Genomic DNA, 19,287 nt, shown 5'->3' on the forward strand with positions numbered 1-19,287 from the left:
TAATTCATAAGCATTTGAAACAATAATGTACAGTTTCAAATAGCAATTTTGGCCGTAGAACTGATCAAACCAAACCCTTCAAAAAGTTTTCGGAATTACTAAAGCCAAAACATAAACACTTTCATTTCCAAACATCATTCATAACAGTCATATACTTTTATTGACAGAATCAACTAAAAGTATACAAAATACTTATAGTCGATTCCCATATCACATAAAACATGTTTTTTGATAGGGACCGTAACTTGAAAACATCCCAAACATGTTTTCGATTGAACCATTTGAAAACATCCAAAACGAGTTTTCTACTGTTTGAAAACATGTTTGTGGCACGTTTTCTAGTGTAAAATCGATTTCTGTCAAATCCCCTTTTTTTCAAAAGGATGAGGGTTCCGATCTCATAAAACAATTGAAAACATTCAAAACAAATTCAATTGTTTTCAAACGGTACAAAACTTATTTTCAAACATCCAAACACATTTTCAACCATTTATCAAATCATAACCGTCAAACCATATCTCTATCAAAATTTATATCGTGGAAGGAATGTGAAAACTACTTACCTCGATCGACAATATGATAATTCTCATATGAAAATCCACTTCCTTGAACAAGCATCAATTTTTAGAAAGCCTAAACAATGAACGTCATGTTTAAGTGTTATAACTTCATTCAACAACCTTAATCGACACCATGAGATTTTTCAACTGAAATACCACTCTAACCCTTAATTAGTCACTCCGAACCCAAAACTACAACCAACAAATTTTCACAAGTCAAAGACTGATAGAGGACACTTGTCTAAACTAGTCTGAAATATGTTTAACCTTGCTGAACCTTAATCAAAATACTTAGAAAATTGCCAAAAATATATCAACAAATGAGTTCTAAGTGTTGAGATTCACATTCGAATGCTTAAATCTATTTCAAAAAGGAAACTCAAGCAATTATCCTTACTGAATCTTACCAAAAAGGCACCAAACTGGTTGGTGTCCGAAAAAGATTTAGTCCTTATTGTAAGGGCCTAGATTGTTATAAATTATAAATACTAAGTCATTATATAATCAAAGTGACAATTAAGTTTGATGATTTTTTTCACAACAAAGATTAAATTGTTAAAAATTTGAAGGCAAATCGATTAAAATGTTAAAAAAATTGAAAGGGTATTAGATAAATGTTCACATGCTAACGTTAAAAAAGCTAAATTGTTACCGGTTTGGAAGTACAAGAATTAAATAACTACATATCAAAGTTCATGGACTAAATTGTAATTTCTATAAAAGTTCGGAGACTAAGGACATTTTTCAACTAGTTTTTCTTTATATAAAATTAATGAGTAGATACAACAAATGTTGTATTATAAATTTGAATTCTATGGCTTAGAGAAAGTTCAAATTTATGGTGTGTTTGGTCTAATTGCATTAAAAAAAAATGAAAGAGAAACCCCATCCCCCCCCTAGAATGGGGTCATCTGACATGTTGTGTCCATACTTGCCCGACCCCTATGAACCGACGGCGCGAAAGGGAAGGGAAAAAAAGAAGAAGAAAGAAAAAAAAGTCGAACAAGGTGAACATTGTTCGTAAAACATTCAGGCAGGTAGAAATGAAGAAGTCATCGCTGCCATTACAGAGTACTGTTCGCCCCGAAAAGCATAAATATAGCAAGGAATCCTTGACGAAGCTCTTAAGGTGGCATTTTGGACATTCTGAGTTTAGAGGAAAGCAATTGGAAACCATTGAAGCTGTTTTATCAGGTAGATACTTCCGTTGAATCTGAAAAAGAAAACAGAGGAAAAAGAATTGTTAGTTTGATTAGCACGTACCAAGAAAATTTACTTGTAGAGCCAAGAGAACGAATTGAGAGATTGTTCTATTTCTATTTTGTACCATTGCTTCACATCGTCTCCAATTCATTGTAGCTTGCAGGTTTCATGTTGTACGTTTATTATTGTTGTGAAAACATTGTATATGGGTTATGTTAGCTCTTGTTTTCTCTGAATTAGGAAAAGATTGTTTCTGTCTCATGCCCACTGGGGGAGGGAAGTCCCTGTGTTATCAGATCCCTGCTCTAGCTTCAAACGGAATCGTGCTTGTTGTTTGTCCCTTAATAGGTGAATGCTATTCAGTTTCTTTCTTTACAGTTTGGAGGATTATAACTACCAAAAATTTTCTTTTTTTCCCTTTTTCTGGATAAGATAATTGCACCCTGCCATTGCCTTAATCATCAAGTATTCGCTTGCAGCACTGATGGTAAGCATCGAAGTGTTCGTTTCCTTGTTCCCTTTCTGACAATTTTATTTCTTGATTTGTAATTCTTTGACCATTTTCCCACCGCTCTTCGCACTATATCAGGAAAACCAAGTGATGGCGTTGAAGGAAAAGGGGATTTCTGCTGAATATTTATCCTCAACTCAGTCAATACAAGCCAAAAATATAGTGAATTTTCCCCAACTATTATCTCCCAGTCCATATATTATGATGTCTGCTTTGACGACGCTCATTATTTGTCAAAATTATTATTAATTTTTTTAAAAAATAAATTTTTATTCTTACAACGTGTATGCCTGTATGCGTGGTTGGTATCATCACTCTTTCTAATAAAATAGCAATATTAGTTGAACTCGACATGCACCCATGTTTAAAGTTATTTTTAGGTTACAAACTTCTTTATATTACATCGCCTTGCTATTTTTCAAGCTTGTCTGTGGAGAAAGCAGCATCATGCTTTTGTTTATTTTTTCTATTCTTTTATTGATTTATTTTGCATGTAGCAGAATACAAGAACCATAAAATGCCTTTGTTTCCTCACTTTTTCTTGTGGGAATCTTCTGTTGTTTATAGTCTCGCCCTCTCATCTGTCATAATCTCTGTTTACTCGATACAAACTTTACTCACCCAAGAAATAATGAGTGTAACAATCTTATTCATCTAGATTCACGAAGATCTCGATTCTAGTAAACCTACCTTAAGGCTTCTCTACGTTACACCTGAATTGATTGCGACGCCAGGATTTATGGCAAAACTGATGAAAATTTATTCTAGAGGATTACTAAATCTGATTGCTATAGACGAGGTGAACTTATATTCCTGTATTATGTGTGGAATGCCGTGTTTTATCTTTTTCGATCATACCTTCATCTTCCTTTCTATTTAATGCAATTTTCAGGCACATTGTATTTCAACATGGGGCCATGACTTCAGGTTTGTGATATAGTCATATAGGTGATAATCAATTGTTGTGTTTTAGTAATAGACTGTAAATACTAACCACTTTATATATTAAAGTACCATTTCCATTTTTCTTTGTTTTTTTGAACACCATATTGGAGCTTCACAAGGGTCTTCTCGTACTGTTGTGGTTTTCCCACCCTACCACTCGTTGTTTTACTTCTCTCTACTTTTGTGATATACCGTTATATATCAAGTTGACAAAAGCTACTGATCCTCTTTACTTGTACTTGTACCTTATATTTCAATTCAGTGCTCATCTTATTCATAACATATGTCAATCTTGTTGTTTATGAAGGAACTTTGTTTTTCCGTCTCCTCCTCTTCTTCTTCTTTCTTTCTTTTCTTTTCTTTTTTTTTTTTTTTGGGGGGGGGGGGGGTGGTGTTCTTCTGCTACTATATTCTACTTTTAGTCATGTCCCCTCACTAGTCACTTCTATTGTCCTTTTATGTTTTGAAACAGGCCTAGCTACCGCAAGCTTTCTTCTTTGAGGAGTCGCCTTCCTAATATTCCTATACTGGCCTTGACAGCCACTGCTGTTCCGAAGTGAGTTATTTTTATCACCCATTCACTATAGCAATTCTTCGTGGGAATCATACACACTTGGTTTGAGCATACCAATCCTTTGGTCAACTTATTATTGTTCTTAACCTAGTATTAAAATTTAAACTATCTTGCTTCTCCGGGTAATTCTGTTATCCTTTGCACGTTCATGAGATGGACTCCAGGTCTCTTTTCCTCTCACTAGCAAAATTTTGACGTATGTTTCTATGCCGATAGTGTTCTTATAAAAAGAAAGTTTCTATGCTGATAGTTTACGATTCAGTTGGATATGAGTTTCTTTCTCTGAAAATTTCTGTAAGCGAACTTGTCTCTCTGAAAATATCCTACTGTTCATTTTTTAGTCTTGCCAGCATATTGAGTAATTGAGGACAGTTTGTTAAGATTTTTCCCTTACTTTCTAGTTTCTATATGGATGGTAGAAATCAGTGACATGTAGATACTGAATTTGAAATTCGGAGAGATTAAATCCTGGTTTCTTCTTTGTTTCTGCAGAGTGCAGAAGGATGTGATAGTATCCTTGGGCTTGGAAAACCCTCTAGTTCTCAAGTCTTCATTTAATCGTCCTAATATATATTACGAAGGTTTGTCCTGGTGGCTCAAGTCCCCCCCTCCCCCTCCCCTCAATTGCAGCATTGGAAAATTGGGATGCACTAGTTGAATCTTCTCTTTTCTATATGATTTTCTGCATGTAAATTAACAAAGAATTGATGCTGGGTACACAGAACTGATGCTTTTGGAGAAGGCTATCTATCGCCAACCAAGCCTAACTAACACAGAGCTTACCTCATATTACTGCCCCTCATCGCATACAAAATAAAGAACTAGATCCTATTTTCTCCTCCAATGGCTAGGCTGTTGATATCCTGGATGATGTACTCCCCATCACATATCTCATGGTGTCCCAGGAATCTTAATATGATTTTTTTGGTCACTTTTTCTTTATTGTTGATGTAGTAGGATTAGACTTTAGAGTAAAGTAGGGTAGCTTGATCAAATCCTTATTTAGTTAGGATTAGAATTAGTTTTCTTGATTGATTAGGATTAGGATTAGGATTAGGATTATTTTCCTCCGTTTATTAGGACTGGGATTAATTTCTTTGATTAATTAAGATTAGGATTAGTATGTTTTCCAATTCTCTATGAATAAGGAGGAATTGTCTTCTTGCATTGATAACTTTTGGTTCATAGTAAAGACTTTGATTTTATTCTTGGAGAGAGTTCTCCTTTTATCTCTTAGGCTACATCAATTCTGCATCTCTCATTCGAAATTATTTGCAGCTAAAATTAGGTTTTAGACTTTTAGTTCGTAGGTGTAAACTTCAGTAGTTGCTCTCTTGGATGCATCGGCTGTTTGCTATTACGTTTCATGGTTTACATGCAAGTTCATCTTGTCATGGTTTACATGCAAGTTCATCTTGTCATAGGATTAGTAAATACTGTTGCATTTGAACCTTTGTGAAAATTAATTGTGCAGTTCGATATAAAGATCTTTTGGATGACTCGCTTGCCGACTTGTGTAATCAACTGAAATCTAGTGGAGATGTCTGTGCAATCATCTATTGCCTAGAACGTGCAATGTGCGACCAATTGTCAGTTTATCTAGCAAAATATGGCATTTCATGTGCTGGTAAGTAAAAAAAAATTCTACTCTTGGAATTGGATTCTTAGCTTTGAGTTTTATTTGTTCAAATATTTATACGCTGTTGATCCTGTTGGCCTTCAGCTTATCATGCGGGTTTGAAGAATGAGTTGAGGAAATCCGTTTTAGAGGATTGGATAAGCTCTAAGATACAAGTTGTCGTGGCCACAGTAGCTTTTGGGTATAGTTCTCAATAAAACTTTGTCCTCATTTAACCTCACCACTCATTCATTTTTGGCGTATTTTCTCTTTTAACATAAATGTCTTGAAATTTTGTATTTGACCCTGAAACTGAAGTTATAATTTTATACTGCAGTTGATGTCATCGAGTATGTTCTAGAAGCCAAACTATAATAAGATGAGAAAGATGTGATAAGCATGGTGTTATCTTTCAGTCTTTCAGTCTTTTGAGAATTTAAATTAAATAGTTGCTGATCATATGTTTTGTCAACCTTCCTAGTCCCAGAATTCTATTGCTATCAGTATCTGTTGGCTTCTTGAGAATGTCGATCTTACTTTGTCTTTGGAAATGGTGCAATGACAGCTCCCTCATTATTATTTGTTGTGAGGATAGTCCTCTATATTGCTCCTTGCAATGTTTCTTTGATGCATCCTTTTTGTTTTAAAACTATGATGTACCTTAGGTTGTGATTTGCCTTTCATTACGTCCTTTTGCCTAGAGCCACTCTGGTGCGTGCACAATTACTAAACTAGTGGTACTCCTTTCAGGATGGTATGTATTTACCCAATTTTCATAGTAAAAATTTGGATATGCGTGTTCTTGTTTATGTGTAGTGCAGGAGGAGCATTAATTTTGCTAATTTCATGTTGTGTTACCTAGGGTATAGATAGAAAAGATGTCAGAGTTGTTTGCCACTTTAATATTCCAAAGTCAATGGAAGCTTTTTATCAAGAGTCAGGTAGAGCTGGCCGTGATCAATTACCCTCTAAAAGTCTGTTATACTATGGAATTGAAGACCGCAGAAGAATGGTTAATTTCTGAACTTGAACTTGCTGTTCTCTTCTCTCTTTAGGTTGCATTTGTCTTCACATTATTTATTTATTCATTCAACATTTTTATTGTTGCAGGAATTTATTCTAAGAAATAGCTCCAGTGCTGATAAGAAGATCCTACCATCTTTAAGCTCCCAAGAAAAGTTATCAGAGAAGTCCTTAACCGACTTTGCTCAGGTGATTTTCTTCTTCATTTGTAATTTGAAAATGATAATATTTACCATTATTTTGATGTCCTGGCACAACTGAATGCAGATGGTTGAGTATTGTGAGGGCTCTGGATGTCGCAGGAAGCAAATTCTTGAGAGTTTTGGGGAACAGGTAGGAGGAAGGTGTTAGGCCTCCGATTCTATTTCAAAATCAATGTAAGGGTAGGAAAGGAATTGCCCATGTTAGTGAGATTAGGATGTCCTCTGTTAGTAAGATGGTGGGGAACCAGAGTTAGTAACGGATAGTAGAGAATATATAGTGAGATTATATGTGTGATTTTTTTTTTTTTTTTTTGAGAGAGGGAGAGAGGTCTCAGCCTTCCTTAGAGGTCGAGGAGTCTGTATTTTTCCCTAGGGCAAGTTTCTTTCATTGAATAAGAACATTGTAAGCTAGATACCTTTCAGAAGGTCGATTTGCACAATTGGTGTTAGTTTTTTCTCTACTCTTGAATATTGTCCCACAAGCTAATAGATGTAACTGTTGGACTAGGTTCCTGCATCCATATGTAGTAGATCATGTGATGCCTGCAAACACCCAAATATCGTTGCTGCCTATTTGGAGGAGCTTACTACTACTTGTGCTGTTAGGCGAAATAATTCTTCAAGAATTTGTGTCAGCAGGTGCTTGTTTTAAAATTGTTTAAAATATTTAAAATTTATTATTGAAAAGGCTAGCTGTAAATCTTAGAGGCCGCCTATATATTAAAGTAATATCTTATTACTTTCTTCATTCCGTTGAACGGTTAGGTGGATGATTAGTAGATTTTCATGAGCAGCTTAAAAATCACACACGCACATAAATTTTTAGTAGCTTTATGCATGTTAAAGTGTTTGGAAACCTTAGGTGGGCTTACGACCGATCGACAAGTTTTTAATTATTGATCATTTTCCTTGGCATCTGCTTGAATTTGTTATGTCCCTGGATTTAGACAGCGGTAAATTCCCCCACATTGGTCTGATGGGAATGTTCTTAGAGTGTTTGTTGTGGGCATGGTGATTATGGATAAAGTTAGGGAAGCCAGCTAGGAAAGCAAATATTGATTAAATATTCTAAGTAGCCTGGAACTAGAGAATTCGATCATCCTCATTTTTAATCTTTTGTTTATCTAAATACAAATATCAGCTTGGTTTCTATCGACATCAAAGTCATCATTTCAAGTTTTTGGACCATACACGGTTAATAGAAGTTGTTACTTCCCTAAATGAGCATTGGTATCTTGTTTCAAATGGTGTCCCAAATCTTTGATTTAGTTACTTATAATTCTTTTTTTGAGTACAACAAATGTGGATATGAGAATTTGAACCTCCAATCTCAAAGAAAAGAGCAGATGATGACCATGTTCAGTTGCTGTCATTGACTCATAATTGTTTTGATTTTTTTCCTTTTTATGATAAAAACCAGATCAAATATGGACGATGAAGATGAGTTTTCTGAATTTTGGAATCTCAAGGACGAAGCAAGTGGATCTGGAGAAGATATATCTGATTCTGATGGTATAAATCCTTTGAATGGATTCGACTGCTTTCCTTCTCTTTCAGCCACGTAGCTTCATTTTTGGTTGTATATATTATGTGGGGGGTCGAGTTTGCCTGTTTACCTTATTAATGTATATCTTTAATCTCAATTTTCCCAAATTGCCAGATGATACTGAGATTGTCAAAAGCCTAGCTGGGACAAAGTATCTAAAGAAATCAGGACTAAATGAAAAGATGGCACTTCTGGAACGTGCAGAAGAAAACTATTACCAGAACAAGATTTCAGTTAAACAGGTTTGGTTTGATGGTTTCTTTTTCCCCTGATACTACGGTGGCACGGAAATTACAAACATGCATCATGGTTTTTTTTTTTTCCTTTAATGACCACTTCTCTGAAAAACTTAAGCTTTAGGCTGAAAAAATATAATAATTTTAGGTTAAATTACAAATTTAATCCCTAAACTTCTAATTCAATACCTATATTGATCTTTGAACTTTGAAAGTATCTAATAAGTTCCTAAATTTTCATGCTTTTTATAAAGAGAATTGGGATATCTTAAATGGGGTTTGGAAAAGGTGTTGAAGGAGTTCTTTGAGAGGGGCATTTTGAATATAACTATTTTAGAAACTTTCATCCGTCTCATCCTAAGGAAGGAAAGAACTAACAAGGTTAAGGACTATAGACCTATTAGTCTCATCATTAGTTGATGTAGGAATATCTTGATGTTCTTGAGGTTTCTTGTCACTTCTTGTCTACAATTTAAAGGGTTCCCCTCAATTAGGCTTGGTAACAAGCACAACTCACGAAGCTCCCTCTTGCAATCGACGTCATCAAGAGTTTCCTAACCTTTTACTAGAGACTGTTGTTGAAAATAGGGTTATTAACCTAGGGACATTTATGTAATTGTGTAAGACCCCTAGGGTTTCCTACTGTCTATTTATACAGTGTGTCCTTGTGTGTTCAATGTATCAGTTTTAAAACAAATAAGAAAAAGACTTTATATTGTGGTTTTTCTCCTTGCACTAAGGTTTCCACGTAATCCTGTTGTTTTTCTCTTCCCTGTTCTCTTTATTTAACATGGTATCAGAGCACGGTGACAAAAACCTAGCCGTTATGGAAGAGAATCAACCTCAATCCTCCTCTGTTGATGGGTCTTCAAGTTTTGACATGAGAATGGTAATCCGAGCAGCGGTAAAGGAATGTTTTCAGGATGCCCTTCCGGAATTAATATATGCCGTTCAGGTACAATCCTTGGAAAATTGCCCTCAGCCAACTGGGTATCACCAGTCTGAAACCAGTCAGAATCCGATTGGAGCTAGAGCCGGCCGCGAGGAACCATCGATTCACGATCATGGCAGAGTCGTCGGTGGTCTCAGACGTGAAGAACAGACTGGCCGCAAGGAGGGGTTGATCGTCGATCGGAGCTATCACGATCATGGCAGAGTCGCCAACGGTCTCAGACGTGAAGCACAAACTGGCCGCGAGGAGGGGTTAATCGCCGACGATCACGGTCAGGGTAGAGGGAGAAGTGTCGGGGGCGAAGAGCAGAAATTTGATCTGGTTAAGGTTAGTACTGGTCTGGAGCAAACCAGTTTTTTGTGCCAACTGGTCCACTTTCAGCCCATCCAGCCCGACCCGGTGATCCAGTTTCCTTCAACAGTCGACCCAATGGTTTTTTCACGTCCAACGGCCGAGGTCTCGAGCAACCAGCACCTGTTCCAATCAATTGTGGTTCAGTTCATTACCCAGACGATGTAAGACAGCGGTTGGCTTACCTGCAACAGCAGATTTCTGATTTGGATACGATGTTCGATGTAAATCCTCAACCAGTTTATTCAGAAAATCCGGCAAACTCATTACCTATAGTGCCTAACGTTTCCTGCTTATCTAGTTCGGTTGGTAATACTGCAGGATTTATCGTCGGAGAAAAGTTAAATGGCTAGAACTATTTTTCTTGGTCTCAATCGATTCGGATGGCCTTGGAAGGGCGTCACAAGTTTGGATATTTGACAGGGGAAATTCCAAAGTCGGCTCTCGGTGATCCATAAGAACGACTTTGGAAAGGAGAAGATTCGTTGCTACGGTTTGTCTTGGTGAACAATATGGAACCCCAGATAGGAAGACCGCTATTATATGCTGCCACAACAAAGGATATCTGGGAGGCGGCGCAAGATTTATATTCTAAACGACAGAATGCCTCTCGGTTATATACACTCCATAAACAGGTTCATGAATCCAAACAAGGGTCCATGGATGTTACCTCTTATTTTAACAAACTGTTGATGTTGTGGCAGGAAATGGACTTGTGTAGAGAAATTGTCTGGAATTGTCCACAGGATGGGGCACAATATTTGAAGATTGAGGAAGCAGATCGTGTTTATGTGTTTTTGGCTGGATTAAATCCAAAGTTTGATGGGGTTCGTAGTCGGATCTTGGGCCAGCACCTGATTCCTTCACTTCGAGAAGTCTGTTCTAAAATACGGCTGGAAGAAGATCGGTCGTGTGCCATGAATAATACCACCTCAACTACTGATGCAGCCGCTTTCGTTGCCAAGCCGTCCAGTACTGATGGTGATAAGAAACCTCCTCCCGTTTGTGAACATTGTAAAAAGCTTTGGCATACGAAGGATCAATGTTGGAAATTACACGGGAAGCCCCCAAATAGTAGGCGACGACAGTCTCATGACAAATCTAATCGTGCCCTGGCAAGTGATTCCGTCGATGACCAAACTCAGAAGAAATCTCCTGGTGACGGTAAAAACAACTCAAGTACAGTTGGGGTGAGTGCAATTGCACAGTCAGGTAATTTTCCTTCTTTCGGTCTAATTAGTGTAAATGGTAAGAAACCATAGATTGTGGATTCAGGGGCTATTGATCATTTTACGAGTTCCTCAGAGTTATTTATGTCCTATAATCCGAGTGCTGGTAATGAGAGAATTCGAATTGCAGATGGATCTTTTGCCCCTGTTGCAGGAAAGGGCAATATCTCTCCGTTTCATGGTTTAATTTTACGTGATACCTTACATGTGCGTAAAATATCATATAATTTGTTATTTGCAGTAAACTAATAAGAGATTTGAGATGTAAGGCGATTTTCTCACCTGATTCAGTTTTATTTCAGGATCTGAAATCGGGGATGACGATTGGCACTGCCCGGCACGATAGGGGACTCTACTTCCTTTCTGACGAGGCTTCCTCTAGGAATGATCACCAATCGGGGTTTATGTCTTTAAATTTCTCTGTTTCTGAAAATGATGTTATGTTATGGCATTTTCGCTTAGGACATTCGAATTTTCAATATATGAAATATTTATTTCCTCATTTATTTCGTAATGCTAGTACCTCTTCTTTTAATTGTGATGTTTGTATTCGTGCCAAGCAACATCGTGTTTCTTTCCACTCTCAGTCTTATAAACCCTCGAGTTCTTTTTTCTCTTGTTCATAGTGATGTATGGGGTCCCTCACCGGTTACTACTTCCACGGGAAAACGGTGGTTTGTCACGTTTATAGATGATCACACCCGTCTCACCTGGGTTTTCCTGCTCACTGATAAATCTGAAGTGTTCTATGTTTTCCAACAGTTTTACATAACTGTCGAAACTCAATTTAAAACAAAGATTGGGATTCTAAGAAGTGATAATGGGCGATAATTCTTTAATACCTCTTTCAGAGAATTTCTTGCCTCTAAAGGTATTGTTTACTAGAGCTCATGTGCTTACACTCCGCAACAAAATGGAGTAGCTGAGCGTAAAAATCGGCATCTGGTTGAAGTAGCCCGATCTCTTATGTTATCCGCCACCCTTCCGTCATACCTCTGGGGAGATGCAGTTCTTACTGCGGCTCACCTCATTAATCGGATGCCCTCTCGTATTCTTAATCTTCATACCCAAAGAGAAACATCCCAAAGAGGAAGCCTCGTCAGAAAGGAAGTAGAGTCCTTTCCTACTACTCGGTTGGGACCAGTTAGACTCTGCTTCCTCATTAATCGGCACGATAGGGGACTCTACTTCCTTTCTTGACGAGGCTTAAAGAGTCTTTTCCTACTACTTGGTTGATCTCTGATGTTTCTCTTTGGGTTTTTGGTTGTGTTGCTTTTGTTCACTCCTATGGTCCCAACCGCATGCAATTTTCTCCTTGGGCTCAGAAATGTGTTTTTATTGGATATCCACTCCATCAACGTGGATATAAGTGCTATCACCCGTCGTCTCGTAAGTACTATATCTCTATGGATGTCACCTTTGTCGAGGATCAGTCGTTCTTTCCTGTTAGTCATCTTCAGGGGGAGAACATAAATGAAGAGACTAACTGGTCCTCTTATGCTATTCCTTTAGAGTCAGCGCCCATTCAAACCTTGTCTAAACCTAGTCCTAATCATGATAGTCTGGTTCTTCCTACCAATCAAGTTCCTTGAAAAACGTACTACAAGAAGTATCTCAGGAAGGAAGCAGTGTCACCTATTGAACCAGAACTGTCGGCTCCAGTGCAGGAGTCAGACCTGCCATCAGATCTAGGTACGTATATTCCTAATGATGTTGATTTATGTATGGAGAATGATGAAGGCAGGCATGACAAGGGGGAAGGAAGCAGTGATACTAAGAGAGTGATAGAAAGGGAAATAGTAGAGGATGAAATGATTGAAGCTACGGAGGATGAAATGATCTGTGTTAATGATGATGTGGAAGATACTACTGAAGTTTCTGATACACAGATAGTAAATCATGGTGAGAAGCCTGAAGAGGTGAAAGAACGTGATGCGTCTCTTGATCTTCCTATAGCCTTGAGGAAAGGTACCCGTTCATGTACTAAATATCCTATGCATAGTTACATGACATAGTAATCTGACATATGAGTTCAAGGCTTTTACTACTAGCTTGGACACTGAGGTGGTTCCAGATAACATAAGTGTTGCAATGAAAAAACCAGAATGGCGGTCTGCTGTTATGGAAGAAATAAGAGCTTTGGAAAAGAATAAAACCTGGGAATCAGTGACTTTGCCTGAAGGGCACAAAACAGTAGGATGTAAATGGGTGTTTACTATAAAGTACAAGTCAGATGGGACAATTGACCGATACAAGGCTAGACTTGTTGCAAGAGGTTTCACCCAAAGATATGGAGTGGATTATTCTGAGATGTTTTCACCTGTGGCTAAACTTAACAGGATCCGAGTGCTTCTGTCAGTAGCTGTGAATAAAGATTGGCCCCTACACCAGCTTGATGTTAAAAATGAGTTTTTGAATGGGGAACTTGAGGAGGAAGTCTATATGAGTCCCCCTCCCGGATTCGAGAGTCAATTTAAAAATAAAATGTGTAGATTGCGGAAATCACTATACGGATTGAAATAGTCTCCAAGAGCCTGGTTTGACAGGTTCACGACGTTTGTGAAAGCACAGGGATATGTTCAAGGACATTCCGATCACTCTTTTTGTAAGAAGATCAACATCAGGAAAAATAGTTGTTCTTATTGTCTATGTTGATGATATTGTTTTATCCGGGGATGATGATGTAGAAGTCACAAGACTGAAAACAGAGATGGCTAGAGAGTTTGAAATTAAAGACCTCGGGAAGCTAAGATACTTTCTGGGTATGGAAGTGGCTCGCTCAAAAGAGGGTATATTAGTTTCTCAACGAAAATATACACTGGACTTGCTAAAGGAAACAAGTATGACTGGATGTAAACCTGTTGACATGCCAGTAGAATACAATGCGAAAGTCGGTGATAAGAATGATGGAATTTCTGTTAATAAAGAAAGGTATCAGCGATTAGTTGGGAAGTTGATATATTTGTCTCACACAAGACCAGATATTTCTTATGCAGTAAGTGTTGTGAGTCAGTTCATGCAAGCTCCTTATGAGAATCACATGGTAGCAGTTGAACGTATTCTTCGGTATCTGAAAGGAACTCCTAGTAAAGGCCTAATGTTCAGGAAAACCAATAAACGATCTGTTGAAGCTTACACTGATTCTGACTGGGCAGAGTTTGTTGTTGATAGAAAATCTATGTCTGGGTATTGTACGTTTGTTTGGGGAAATCTAATCACCTGGAAAAGTAAAAAACAAGGAGTTGTTGCTAGAAGTAGTGTTGAGGCTGAGTATCGGGCCATGAGTCTAGGGATTTGTGAAGAAATCTGGTTGAAGAAAGTATTATCGGATCTCCAGCAAGATAATGAGCTTCCAATGAAATTGTTTTGTGATAATAAAGCTGCCATCAGTATTGCAAACAACCCAATTCAACATGACAGAACTAAACACGTAGAGATAGACAGACACTACATTAAGGAGAGGTTGGACAGTGGAAACATATGCATTCCTTATATTCCTTCAAACCAACAAGTTGCTGATGTTCTTACAAAAGGGTTACTGAGACAAAATTTTAATTATTGTGTAAGCAAGTTGGGTCTTGTCGATATTTATGCTCCAACTTGAGGGGAGTGTTGAAAATAGGGTTATTGACCTAGGGGCATTTATGTAATTGTGTAAGACCCCTAGAGTTTCCTACTGTCTATTTATACAGTGTGTCCCTGTGTGTTCAATGTATCAGTTTTAAAACAAATAAGAAAAAGACTTTATATCGTGGTTTTTCTCCCTGCATTAGGGTTTCCACGTAATCCAGTTGTTTTTCTCTTCCCTGTTCTCTTTGTTTAACAACTGTCAATATTGGCTCAGGTGGCTACTCAGATATTGGATTGATGTAGTCATAAAGGATAAAAGGAGAGAATTATCCTAGAACAAAATCAAAATCTTTATAGCAAATCAAAATTTATCATTACAAGAAGACAATCCTTCCATTTATAGAGAATTGGAAAGCAAACTAATCCTAGTTCTAATTAGTCAAATAACCAATCCTAATCCTAACAAACCAAGGAAACTAATCATAATTCTAATCAATCAAGGATTTGACCAAGAGACCCCAATTTATCACAATCCTATTACACCACTACTGTCAATAAAATTCTGGCTAAAGTCATGGGTAACTGCTTAAAAGAATGCTCTCGTCGATGATCTCTGAGACATGGGGCTTTTGTGGCAGAGAGACGGATTCTCGACTAGGCTCTTAATGCTAAAGAGACTATTGAGGATTTTAGATAAAATAAAATGGAAGGTCTGATTTTTAAAAAAGTCTGATCATGGGGACTGGAATTTCTTGAACAAGGGGATGGAAAAAAAAGGGCTTTGGTTACAAAAGGTAATTGTTTTAAATGACAAAACTGTTGTAAATATTTTCAAAATATAGCAAAATGTCAATGTCAATCAGTGATAGATAGTTATAGAAACTGATAGGCATTGATAAATGTCTATCAGTGTCACTGTCTATCACTAATAGACAATGACATTTGTTATATTTTGTAAATAAGTTTGGCTCATTTTCTTATATTTGAAAACAACCTGATTACAAATGGAGGATGTGATTTGGAGATGATGAGAATGCTAGGGAGGTGTCAACCTAGTTGAGATGTCCTAGTGCATTTGCTGATCCATTTTGTACTTTTTAGAGTGCTTGTTTGTAGTGCACTTTATGTTTGTTTCCTTCTTGTCACTTGTAACATCTTTCATTATCTTAATGAAGTGGATTATTTCTTGTTAGAAAAAACAAATGGAGGATGTGATTGTGGAATTGTACGAGGAATGTGTTTTCTCCTTTCTTATTAGTGGAAGTCTTAGGGGTAAAATATGGCATCGAGAGGCCTTAGACAAGGAGATACTTATCTCCTTTTCTTTTCCTTATGGTGGTGGATGCCTTAAGGAAACTTGTCTCTAAGAGTGTCGAGGGTAAAATCTCTTGAGGGAAAAATAATAAACAGGGATGTTGCTCAACACAAAACAAGTCTTCTTGCTTCAGACAAGAAACCTTTCTTCCATGAAGCCAACCTTTTCCTGACTTTATCCACTATCGGGTTCCAAAAGAAAATGGCTTTGGGATAGACCTCCAAAGGGAGGTCCAGGTAAGATGAGGGAAAGAAACTAACTTCACAGCCCACCAATTTTCCCACCTTCAACACTTCTCAACATAATTGATCACTAGGACTTGACATTTGCTCCTGTTAATCTTCAAATGGGACATCTCTTTAAAGAAAGCCAAGATATGATCCAAAATTAAAAACTAAACCTCATTTTCAAAGCAAAAGGTCAGTTGACTGTATCAAAGCTTTGTTAGCCAAATGGTTATGACGGTTCTCCCTTGAGTCTAATTCTCTTTGGAATAGGATTATTTCTAGTAAGTTTGGGCCCATCCTTTTGGTTGGTTGTCGCTTGGTGTTCAAGGGACATACCAGAACATATGGAAGGATATTTCTAAGGAGCTTCGTTCTTTCTTTCGTTTGGTTCGCTTTGTGGTGGAGAAGGGTAAGGATGCTTATTTTAGGGAAAATCGGTGGGTAGGGGATGGACCCCTTTGCTTGTGCTTCCACATCTCTTTCACTTCCTCTAAATGTCGAGTGGTGTCCAATTTTTTAGTTTGGTCGGGGAACTCATTGTCCTTTTCATTTGGTTTTCGTCGTTCTTTGTCTGATTGGGAAGTGAGGGATGTGACCTCTCTTTTGGCCTTGGCTTCAATGGGATTCTCATGTTGTTTTGTAGCCTTCTTGATCCTTCTCCCTTGAGCTGGCCTTTTTTGCTCTTTGGAGGATTAAGATTCCTAGAAAAGTTAAGTTCTTTACTTGACAAGTTTTACATGGAAGGATTAACGCTTTAGATTGACTTGTAAGGAAAGAGATCTTTGTTTGTTGGTCTACTTGCTGCATTATCCATCGGAAGGCAGAGGAGAACTTGGATCACATTCTTTGAAGTTATGAGTTTGTGAGAGCCTTTTGGAGTGGCTTCTTTCATACACTTGGTTTCTTGCTAGCTCGTCACAAGGATACTTATGATAGGGTAGTTCCTTCTCCATCTGCCCTTTCATGAGAAGGGTCTTTAGCTTGCTGGGGTATATGCTATTTTGAAGCATCTTTGGGTTGAGAGGAATAATAGAGTGTTTAGACAGTTGGAATCGACCCTAATAATGTTTGGTCCCTTGTTAGATTCATGTTTCCCTCTAGACTTCAATTCTTAAGACCTTTTGTAATTAGTCTATAAGGTCTATTTCACATAGTTGGAGCTCCTCCTTTTGGTTGGGTTTCTTTTTTGTGTGTGTGTTTGTTTGTTTGTTTTTTTGTTGTCCTAATTCTTTCATTTTTCCTCAATAAAATGTGTTGCTATTATCATTAATAAATACAAACTTTTAAATTATCTCATAGGCCCTTTAATTTTCAATCTTGTGTGTCCAATAGGTCCTTGTATCTTCAAAATTTCTAAACATTAATGATCTATTAGATTTAAAATTATAAACTTTTGATTTTGTGTCTAGTAGGTCCGTGAATTTTAAAGTGTTAAATAAGTCGAGGATCTATTGAACCCAAAATTAAAAATTTTGGGACTTGTTGAAAACAAAATTGAAAGTTCAAGGATCTATTAGATATTTTTTTTGAGGTTTTGAGACCTATTAGACACAAGATTAAAAGTTTAGAGACCTATTAGACACTTGTAAAGTTCAGGGATCGATAAATACAAACTTGAAAGTTCAAGGATTAATGATGTAATCTAACGTTTAATAAGTATGTCTGCTTGTATATATTCTCTCATTGTGAAAATTTCTGTTACACGTTGTAAGATGGATTGTTTTTACTTTAGCGTGATTTAAAGTGGATTTATCCATTCATGTTGAATTCTCCTTGTCTGCTTTTGCTTCTTTCCTGATGGATAACAAATCCAGTCTTTCACTAAGATTTCGAATATGGCAGAATGATAAACATAATAAGAATAGTGTATCTACATCACTTAGGGAAGCTAGCAGGGAGCGATTAGAGAAGTCTTTAGAGCAGGCTCAACAGCGGCTTGGGAGCTCCAAGTAAGTTAACCATGCTTTTTTCGATGGCAGAGCTTTTAATATTTCTTCATTGACTTATGAAGGGGCAAAAACGTTCGTCTGTTTTTACTTAGACGATTATTTCCTTGAGATAATCAGTTGGCGGATTTTCATTTTGTGTCATTTCTATCAATTAAGCAGTGGAGATTAATAACACTAACAGCGTTGTCGACAATAAATTCCATGTCATTTCTCTAGGTAACTAACTAGTTCAGTCCTTACTCCTCGGTGACACAGGAGCGTGCATGCTCGTAATATGCAATATTAGTTCTGCCAACTTATACATGGTTTGACATTTTTTTATCTGGATTGGAATTCTTCCAGGATTGAAGTGGAAAGATGCGCTTGTTTTCTTGAGCATGAGTGCTACGAGAAATATGGAAGGACAGGGAAATCATTCTATTATTCACAAGTAGCAAGCACAGTGCGGTGGCTGTCGACAGCAAGTTCTACAGAGTTAACCAATCGGCTGAGCATTGTTGCTGATAACCCTTGCTCAGAGAAGAATACAGAACTTCCTGCATTGCCATCTCCATCCCCTGTGTTGGATCTCTCGAAGTTAGAAATGAATAATGAAGAATTTCGCAGCAGCAGCCCAGTTTTGGAGACTTCCGCAAGCAATTTACCAGAGCAAAAGACTTCCCCGGCTGTTCCTTTGCCTTCAATTCCTTCCTTCTCAGAATTTGTTAATGGTAAAAGGGAAAAGGAAAATCAATCAAATAAATCACTTAGGCACTCGCTCAACAGAGATGAGAAGGATCCAGTGAAGAGGACGAGGTTGCGGTAGACTGTCTCGTCTACAGACATTTTCTTCTGTTTTGTTATTGTTTTCTTGGACCAACGATGAAGAGCAGAACTCAAAAGATGGACGAATGATATTGCTCATGACGAGGATGTCATTGTTACTTATTGCAAACTGTTAAAATTGAAGAGGTTTTGCGTGGAAACACTTTTCAATCTATACTATATTCCTCCTGAGATAGGGAAATTGGATACGGGTGGTTTGTTCTCAAGAGTGATTTTTATTTATTTATTTTATTTATTTTTTTTTAAAAAATGACAACTGATCCACAGGAGGTCAGTTGGAGTTATGCCCCATTTATCCTGCAGGGACAAACCTGATAAGAATTTGCCACAGATATGCTAGTTTACTACTTGGATATTGATTGTATTAATGTTTAGATTGGTAAAATACAATTCAGACAACTTGTGAAATTTTCAACCAACTATAGCTACTAGATTGAAATTAAACTCAAA

General features: G+C 37.3%; 1 protein-coding gene across 4 annotated transcripts; it reads left to right on the plus strand.

Moving 5' to 3' along the window:
• The first annotated feature begins 1,430 nt into the window (after positions 1-1,430).
• On the plus strand, positions 1,431-19,087 carry LOC120079618 (ATP-dependent DNA helicase Q-like 3). Of its 4 annotated transcripts, none has more exons than XM_039033870.1 (20): positions 1,431-1,754; positions 2,004-2,111; positions 2,243-2,250; positions 2,353-2,436; positions 2,933-3,073; positions 3,167-3,201; positions 3,692-3,775; positions 4,286-4,374; positions 5,268-5,420; positions 5,517-5,613; positions 6,162-6,165; positions 6,274-6,423; positions 6,522-6,623; positions 6,702-6,767; positions 7,146-7,276; positions 8,058-8,149; positions 8,298-8,425; positions 11,254-11,351; positions 17,906-18,012; positions 18,355-18,494. In XM_039033870.1, exons 1-19 carry the CDS (start codon positions 1,505-1,507, stop codon positions 17,967-17,969), a joined length of 1,884 nt encoding a protein of 627 aa, XP_038889798.1. In that variant the 5' UTR covers positions 1,431-1,504; the 3' UTR covers positions 17,970-18,012; positions 18,355-18,494. The 4 variants fall into 4 exon arrangements, with proteins under 4 accessions (XP_038889798.1, XP_038889799.1, XP_038889796.1 ...); XM_039033871.1 differs by having other exon boundaries at positions 11,254-11,333; XM_039033868.1 differs by having other exon boundaries at positions 1,436-1,754; positions 17,947-18,012; positions 18,355-19,087.
• The last annotated feature ends 200 nt before the right edge of the window (positions 19,088-19,287 follow it).

The sequence above is a fragment of the Benincasa hispida genome, chromosome 6, assembly GCF_009727055.1.
Source record: "Benincasa hispida cultivar B227 chromosome 6, ASM972705v1, whole genome shotgun sequence".
In the NCBI taxonomy this organism is placed as follows: Eukaryota; Viridiplantae; Streptophyta; class Magnoliopsida; order Cucurbitales; family Cucurbitaceae; genus Benincasa; species Benincasa hispida.